This window comes from Elgaria multicarinata, chromosome 11 (assembly GCF_023053635.1).
Source record: "Elgaria multicarinata webbii isolate HBS135686 ecotype San Diego chromosome 11, rElgMul1.1.pri, whole genome shotgun sequence".
In the NCBI taxonomy this organism is placed as follows: domain Eukaryota; kingdom Metazoa; phylum Chordata; class Lepidosauria; order Squamata; family Anguidae; genus Elgaria; species Elgaria multicarinata.
The window spans coordinates 27,909,271-27,918,094 of NC_086181.1; the positions used below are offsets into that span (position 1 = coordinate 27,909,271).

An 8,824-nucleotide genomic window follows, 5' to 3' on the forward strand; every position below is an offset into this window, starting at 1 on the left:
GGGAAGGCTTGTTTAAAAAGATATGTTTTTAGGAGGTGTTTAAAAGTTATTACATTTTCCACCTCCCAAACTGAATGTTGGCGGTTTTACTAGCGTATCAGTTTTTAAAATGGTTATTAAATGAATTTTATTGTTGCAATCTATCTTGGTAGGGCTCCCAAACTAAAAAGGTGGCCTAAAAATATTTTTAGTAAATAAATAAATGAATAAATACATTCTGCACCCTGTCCTTCCAACCAGACTCACTTTTAATCCAGGTAGAGAAGAAAGGACTTTGGCTAGATCTGCGCTACTGCTTTATAGCGGTTTTGGAAGCACACTGATAACTGTTGGGGCTCAATCCACTTTCCATATACCGCTTTCATAGTGTTATATCCTGCTTTTTATTCCACATATGTAATGATTTGATTCAAGGTGTAGATCTGGTCTTTCTGGAACAGCTGTAGGGTTGAAACTAGTAGGGTTGGGTTCAACACACTCTCCCCTCATGATCTTCTGGTGCTTTAATTCCCTCCACTTCCAATTTCGATCTAATAGACAATGACCTATGGGCTGTAGCTGTAGTTTGAGCAGCATTCCTCAATATTGCACCCTCCAGATGTGCTGAACTGAAACTCCCATAATCCCTAGCTAGCAATGGCCACTGGCTGAGGAAGGCTGCGTTTAGGCCTTAAACCACTTTCTGATCAATTGAAAGTGATCATCTTTTTACTTCATCAAACCAATTGTTGAGTTACGGATGTCCACCGCCAGGAAATTCTGCCGTTTGGGGGCTCACCGAACTTCTGCGGCTTGCCTGACTCAAAGGTCCATCCCAAAAGCGTTTTATTGCATGTTCATTACTGGGCACTCATGGATTCATCGGAGGTCACTCACATGACGTTGTCTGAGCTCCACCCCCTTCCAACATCCATATGAACTTCAATGTGAGCATAACTTGTATTTACACCATATATGTTATGTTGAAATGCTCGGAAGAAGAGCAAGGTACACATGTGATACAAATTCACTGGTTCTTTCTCCCACCAGCAAAAGGTCGGGTTGTGTGTGTGTGTGTGTGTAATTGCAAACTATGCCATTAATTCCACTGAAGTTTGTTAGCAAAGGAAAAGACTTATAATTTTATTTTTTGTAAGGCCCATCCTCCACAATATGCGCTCGGATGCTTGTTTCCCTTTGCGCAGGTGGAATCAACAGGCACGTCTGGGTGAAAACGGCTTTGTAAGGGGCACGGTGGGGTGCTTATAGCTGAGTGCGGAAGTTCAGGCTGCTGTTCCCCAGTTCCTGAACATAGATGTTGTCCAGCCGTTCACTTTGCGCCACCGTGAAGTGCTCCTTCCAGTTTCCTACGGTCCCTGCAGGAGAGAAAAACAACCCATGAGAGAAAACAACCTCAAAAAAACAGTTTCCCGTTCTCCTTTCCTGTAATTCTAACCCAGGAGATTTCACACAACAGAGAGCCTTTTGTTCACCCCAGAGAAAGTGACGCCAGTAATCAGGATAAGTGACAAGGGGGAGTGGCATGTAGAACAGGTGAAAGGGCTCCCTCAAAGGCCCCATTCCTAGCATTGCTGCCCAGCCCTATGTTGGCAACTTTCTCAGTCCAAAATGACTATTGACATATCGAATACTTATAGCAGGAGAAAGGGATCTTTTCAAGGCCAAGGACCACATTTCCTCAGGGGTTGGGTGGGTAGTCAGTCAGGGCTGGATGCTGGCAGTGGTCAGTGTCTAAGCCACCCCCATTTTCTCTCTTTCTGCCACCCCTTCTTTGTCTCTCTGTCTCTGTCTCCAACACCCTCACTGTGGGCAGCAGTCCTACTTTACAGAGTACGGTCCTTTATTTGGAGAGCTGGCAGAGGACAGTCCTCTATTTGAAGGTGTCCACCATTTGAACATAAGAAGAGCCATGCTGGAACAGGCCAAGGATCCTTCTAGTCCAGCATTCTGTTCACACAGAGGCCAACCAGCTGTGCTCTCTCTCTCTCTCTCTCTCTCTCTCTCTCTCTCTCTTTCTCTATTTCTGACAGCCTTTTCTCTTTCTGACATCCCCTTCTTTCTCTCCCTCTGAGACCCCTTCTCTCTTTCATTCTTTCTGACAAATTCTCTCTCTCTCCCTCTCTGACAACCTTCTCTGTCTCTCCCTCTCTTACACACACACACACACACACTTTTCCCTCACCTTTTCTTTCCTGCCCAGCAGGCTGCCAGGGTGGGATAAATCACTTTTGCCAGAGGCTTGAACTAGACATCTCCTGCCCCCCGCTTAATACCCATGATAACATGGCTGAACGTGGTGCAAGTCCTCTAAACGTAAGTGTAGCCCACATGCCTCACTCAGTACCACATGACCCACTCAGCTCCAATGGATAGGTGCCTTAGGACATTAGAGCTGAAGGGCTGCACACACTGACCTCATCCATCAACCGAAAAGGGGGTGCTCAGGGCCACTGGGAGGCTGCACCCCCTACCTTCCAGGAAGCACATCATTGCAAGGGGGAGATCACCCTGGCCCGAGACATCAGCCAGAGAAGGAGCAGCTGTAGAGAGTTTATTTTGCCCTCCCCTGCCAGAAAGAATCCTTAATCGAACTGAGACCATCCTGGCCCCATCCTTCGGCCAGAGAAAGAGCTGGTGCTCCAATGCTTGTTTTCCTCTTCCCTCCCCTTTCCTTTCCCCTTTTGTATTGTGCCTATTAGATTGGGGACCTCAGGGCAGGTATTGCCTTGCAATACCTTGCAGAATGTATGATTTGTTTTACCATTATTTTCACTATGCTTGTTGTAACCACTGGTTGAAACAATAAAGCTTTATCTATATTATAATAGTATTAGTAGTAGTAGTAGTAATAATAATAATAATAATAATAATAATAATAATAATAATGTCCTCGCTGCTATTAGATGTGGCTGGAACTCAGCCCCTGGTCCTCACCTTTTCTCATGAAGGCTGATACAGAATGGTCCATGATAAAGGAAGGCACGGTGGTGTAATTAGCCATCGGGTTTGCTTTCATGCTCTCAAATGTCGTGTGATGTACAATATGCTTCAGAACCGATTCCATGAGTTCTATGCCCAGGAATTGGGCTACTTTCCGGATTTCACGGGCTGGGTCCTAGGAAGGGAGACAAGTTTTGACGCGGAGTAGCGCTGTGCACACACAGCTCTGTCTGGCAAAGGAAAATCCCGATAGATTGAAATCTAAAGTTTCTAGATCTCACTGAGGAAAAGATCCCCCCTTTCCCCATCCTGTTTCTTCACTATGGTTGAAAATACTTGTGCTCTGCTGCCAGAATGAGTATGAGAACTTTCCAGTTAAATAGCTATGAGAAGATGATGTTGTGTAGACTAGCTTCAAAACATAAGCAGAGTGCAAAGCAGGCATTTATCAAACACAATAAGCAAGCCCACCCATCCAGTCAGGTGAGATGAAATACATTTTGCCACAGGGCAGATTTTTTTTTCTGGTTGTGTGGGACACAGAGGCTATCATAAGGAAATTTAAGGAGTTTGGTTTTTTGCCCTGTTGAGGCACTGCTTTCAGAAGCTCACAGCATCACCATCAGAGTAACTGGTTGAAGCATTTCTAGGGTTTCCCTTAGTGGAAAATATAACCTGTGTGAGAGAGAGGGGGGAAGGAGGGAAGGCTGCTTTTGGGGGGGGGGATTGGGTTCAGCCCCTTGGATAGCCCCTTTAGACTTCTGACTGGTTCCAACTGAAGCCCAGAGCAGATCCACAGCCCCACTGACATCGGAGCCATCAACCTCCGCTGCTGCCCCCTTAATGATGCTTGGGCCTGTATGTGCATGTGAGAGAGCTACTTGCCTCCTTCATGTCTTCATAAAAGAGGTACAGAATCGGGTGACGGTCCTTAGCCTCCCACCAACCACGGACATGGTCTAACCACAAGCCATAGGGGACTGCAAAGAGAACCAAGAGATAGAGTTGTTGTAACTTGCTTTGAGGATTATTGTTTTACTATGGAGGGGACAAATGCTCAAACAAACTAAAGAAGCAATCCTATGCCTTTCAAACCGTGTTTTTTTTTTGGGGGGGGGGCGTTGGATGGTTTAGTTTATGGGCTCTGAGGTCAGAAACAGGTCTCTGACCTTGGACCCCAGAAATCATGCTCCTCGCTGCCTGCCCCTCGTAGTCGGCATGGTTCTCTGCATGCCAGCTGCATCTCCACACTTGGAAACAGAGCACTGAGACAGGAAGAGGGGGCGTTCCCAGGGAGGGGAGGAATTTTTCCCTCCCCGTCCCCCAAACTTCCATTACATGGGCAAAATCCCCCATCTAGATTAAATGCAGATTAGGAGACATGAGGCCTCCGTATGAGTACACTAGGCGCATCGCATAGGATTGTGCCCTAAGTGTACTTTAATTCTGCATAGGATACTTGTAAGCCTCCAGGTTGAAAGGCTGACAAGTATTCAGGGTGGATCATATAGGATTGCACCCTTAGTAGCTAAAATAAAATAAAGTGAAGTTTGCCATGCAGAACTGCCTCAACTATTTCCTCAAAGTATCAGATATAACTTTTTCATGATGGAAAGAAAACTGGAAGACACATTGCAGGTTCACATAATAGTCCCCTTTTTTGCAGAATTTTGCTAACCCCCCACCATCTCCTGCATTAACTAGGAGGGCTCCATTCCCCCTCCCATCTCAGGAAACCCAGGATAATCCTAGGGATGCGTATAAAAGCAAATGTTCTCCAAATTCCACCTTGAAGCTTCTTCCGACGCGTGTCCATGAGACAGCAAACTTTGTGGGGTTCTTCTCTTTTTTTGCATGAAAATTCATGGGTTTATTCATGCGTAGTTTTCCAGATATACACATGAATAGTACGCATCTTTGAAATGTATGCGTTTTCTCCTGTTGATTAAAGCGAGCATGTGCACATTTTTCAAAACTATGCCTTTTACATGCATATTTTTCAAATGTACGCATGCTGGAGAATGCTTCCCTTCCCCTCCCCCCCCCCCCCCCCGGGCCTTTGAATTACATTGCAAACTCAGAAATGTATAGATTTCAACAGGGGTTACATGTATGTTTGGTTTGTGAGGTAGAACTGGGTAAATCTGATCAAAAATAAATTAAAATGTATTCCTAGATCACTGTCTGTCCTAGAAGAAACAAGGGTGACAAGCAGTCCTTTCTTCCGTTTTCCACCCTTTGCATCCCCCATTATGCCAATGCGCTCACTCTTGCCAGCAACGAAATTCTCCAGAAACTCTTCCCACTTTCCAGGGTCTGGTAAAAGTTTGTTCATGCGGTGGAAATGGAAGAAGGAGACGGCATTGTCCTTGATGTTCCTGGCCACGTAAATGATCTGTGGAAAGAGAACATAACCGACCAAGAGAGAACTCAGGCCAGCGGTCCCTAGCTGTGAATGATGGGAGATGTAGTCAAGCACATCTCAAGGGCAGAAGGCTTGGGAAAGACTGCCAGATTCTGGTTTGCCAGATTCTCCTTCTTTACCAGATTCTCCTTGTTTGATGTCTACTCAGAAGCGATACAATGAGACTTACAAGTGTTGCAGCAGGATGCAGAGATTCTAGGTGCTCTACATACTTATCAAAGCTCCCCCAAATATTATCCGCAGCCAATTTAGTTGAACAGGGAGAAAAATAAATGTTAACTATCATTAGATGTATTCCTTCACACTTAATTAACAGTTTCAACATCCAAAGGGGTCAAGCAAGGATGTATTTTGGCCCCTGTTTTGTTCAATTTTTACATAAATGATATTGTTGAATTCTTATCATGTCCCAATTTTCACGCACCAAAAATAGCTACAAAGAAGATCTCTATATGCAGACAATGCAGTAATCCTATCACAGACTGAAGTAGGACTAAGGAGGCTATTAAGGGCATTTTCCCTGTATTGTCAGAAAAAAAACCATCTCATAATCAACTACGACAAAATGATTTGTAGCATTTTTTCCAGATGCTACAAATCGCATAAATGGCACCTAAATAGGCACCTTATTGAGCAAGTTAAAGTATTCAAATATCTGGGAATAGTATTTCAATATTCTGGAATATGGACAGCCCAGCAAGATTACATAATTGAAAAAGCTATAAGAAGCATTAGAATTCTCTTGCATTTCTATGGAATGAAGGGGCATAATTTCATCCCTGCATCTCTCAAAGTCTTCAAAGCCAAGCCTATAGCCCAGTTGCTCTTTGGGATTCCAACTTGAGCTGATACCAATTTAAAATCATTGGAGATTGTGCAGACCAAATTTCTCAGACAAATTTTTGCAGTACCTCACTGTGTTTCTAATGCTGCCTCACGGCTTGAGGCTGGTGTTCTCTATATCCACACACAGGTCTGGATGAGGACACTTACTTATTGGCTGCGGCTGCATCTAACTGCCACGGGTCTGCTCCCCCTGATATTGAGAGACTCCCATAAAAGCAGCTGGATGAAAGCTGCTAATAAGAGGCTAAATTTAGTTGGCTTTTCATCTCAATACCTATTAGGTTTAGGCTTCCCCAAAGCTAAAGAAATTCTGAAACAACGCTTATTGGACATCGAAAGACAAGACAGCTTGTCCAAAATGGGGAAATCGAGTCCTCATCTTAAACTGTCTTCATTTAGTCCTGCAGATAAGACACCAGTATATTTACAGCAGCTCACATACCCTAAACGTAGAACAGCCTTTTCAAGAGCACGTCTCAATGTGCTTCCTTCTGCGGTTCTCAAAGGCCGCTTTAGGAGAACTCCATTCCATAATCGAGTATGCATCTGTGGAGATGGTAACATCGAAACCATTGCCCACGTGCTGCTATTTTGCTCTTCGTACAGAAATACTCATGAAGAGTTAATAACCCCCTTATTATCCCCTTATCCAGGGTGTTCAACTGATTATTATGTGAACTTTCTTCTTGAGGATTCCAACAGGATGGTTACAGCAAAAACTGCAAAATTTTTAGCAATTGCTATTAAAATGAGGGCTGCAATTGCACCCTGAGTTTTAAATTATATAATTTTAGCCTTAATTGTATTTAATGTTTTATTTGCTTGGAGATACTCACTTTTATATATTAAGGTCTTTGTTTTTTCTTGAACTCAGGACATTTATTGTCTGTTTTATGCCTTATGTTCAGTTAATTGTTCTACATTGCAATGGCCAATGGCTTGATGCAAATAAAATTTGATTGATTGATAAAAAAAGAAAGAAAAAAAAGAATGAGACTTATTCCCAGGCTAGTGTTTCCCAAGACGGTGTTGCCAGGGCTCAAAGGCAGCCCTGAGCAATCCAGGCCCCTTGGGATGTGATGGACTGCAAGTCCCATCATTGCCAGGCAGCACAGGATGATGGGGGGTGTAGACTGACACATCTGGAGGGGCAAGTTGGGGAAGGCTGTTCAAAGGCACAAACTCTGACCCAACCAGCCTCATCATAAGAGTAACACAGGAGTTGTAATGATTCAGTAGTGAAGGAAGGGCACTTTGCTCATGCTCAGAGACACACCACTCCCTCCTTTTATACCGCATATCCTGGAACAGAACCCTGGCACTGCAAAAAGGCTGAAAGACCAACGCTGGATCAAATGAAATATCCTGCCTGCAGGTGCTCAGGGGCCGCCTGTCTTTTCAGTTAAAGCATCCCTTGATCCAAGGGGCCTGGAACTACCCCTTAGCTCAGATAAAGCTCTGCCCTCCCGTCAACCTCACCCCAAACCTCCTGACCTTGCAGTTGTGTTCCCAGAAGGAAGGCGGCAGGAGCTGGACCGGGAGATGAGTTTTGAGCGTGCGCGGAGAGGGCATCGCCTCTGCCAGTTCCAACCCTGAAACACCAGGGGGCGACATTTAGCCTCATCTAGGGAAACGCTTCCCCCATCCCTCTGTTCACCTGAAGCCGTAGTGTGCCCTACTCACCTGAGGAAAGGGGTTTCGGGGGGAACAGCTCTATGTAAGGACTCCGTTCGAAGATGGGAGCCCGAGCACATTTCTGCAGGTCTCCTCCGTGCTGAACCAGGTCCACAATTTCCTGGATCCAAGTCGTCCCTGCCAGAAAGGAATGGGAAAAGGTCCTGCGAATCCAGAACTCAGCCACTGCCTCTCAGTACAGCCGGCTCCGTTGCTATCTCCATTGCTAGGACAATGCTGCACATGTCTGCCCTCTGCCCTACATTTACCTGCTTTGGGATAAGTGCAGATAAGGAGGTCATCAGGCCGAGCTTGGAAGCCTCTGATTGCAGCCCAGTTCTCCTTGATTTCATGGGGCATACAGACGCCCTCCAGCTCCACCATTGCTGAGGGTTGGGGAGACGCAGCCTCTGAATCTTCCAGTCCAGATTCGAGACCCATCTCCTGGCAGTGTAACAAAAGGGAGTCCTATGAATGGGTTGTCCCTCCCTCCCAGCCCCAAAGCAGCCAGTGCCCCTGACCCAACCCTTCCTGTGGCACCGCTGGTGGGTGCGTGAGTAAAATGTTGTGTCCACCTACCATTTTCGCTCCCCTTATGGGTCGTTGCATTCGTTCTCTCTCCTCCCTCCCTCTCTCTCGTTCAGTTGCTTGCTCGCTCTTCCCAAAAAGCTCCGTAAGTCCAGAACTTGGGTGGGTGGTGCCTCTTTATGACAGAGGAGAGAAAGTTTGTGTACCCTCCTAGCTAAGGTTTCTCACACGCTATGCCTGGGCATCTTGCCAGAACCTTCGCCTGAGTTGGCTTTTCCTAGCAGATTAAACCTGTGTGGATGAAACTGCTTGTGGATGGGGTAGGGTGTTGTCTCTGCGTGAGAGAGAGAAGGGAGAGAGAGAAAGAGATTTCATTGAGTGAAAAGGGCTTGTAGAGGGAGACTGTATGGA

At 45.6% G+C, this 8,824-nt stretch overlaps 1 protein-coding gene across 1 annotated transcript; it reads right to left on the reverse strand.

The window, feature by feature from the left end:
- Window positions 1-1,170: 1,170 nt before the first annotated feature.
- LOC134406027 (sulfotransferase 1C2-like) lies at window positions 1,171-8,535 on the reverse strand. The gene is made up of 8 exons (XM_063137257.1): window positions 8,465-8,535; window positions 8,155-8,329; window positions 7,895-8,023; window positions 7,706-7,803; window positions 5,209-5,335; window positions 3,826-3,920; window positions 2,935-3,115; window positions 1,171-1,355 (listed from the first exon to the last, which is right to left on the reverse strand). Exons 1-8 carry the CDS (start codon window positions 8,492-8,494, stop codon window positions 1,243-1,245), a joined length of 948 nt encoding a protein of 315 aa, XP_062993327.1. The 5' UTR covers window positions 8,495-8,535; the 3' UTR covers window positions 1,171-1,242.
- Window positions 8,536-8,824: the final 289 nt, after the last annotated feature.

Excerpts from the sequence above, each read along its gene's own strand:
- LOC134406027 (XM_063137257.1), bottom strand. The coding sequence starts at position 8,494 with ATGCAACGACCCATAAGGGGAGCGAAAATG. Across the intron at positions 7,804-7,894 it reads CCCGAAACCCCTTTCCTCAG|GGTTGGAACTGGCAGAGGCG; the intron begins GTGAGTAGGGCA and ends CTGGTGTTTCAG. Across the intron at positions 3,921-5,208 it reads GAATTTCGTTGCTGGCAAGA|TCCCCTATGGCTTGTGGTTA; the intron begins GTGAGCGCATTG and ends TTCTCTTTGCAG.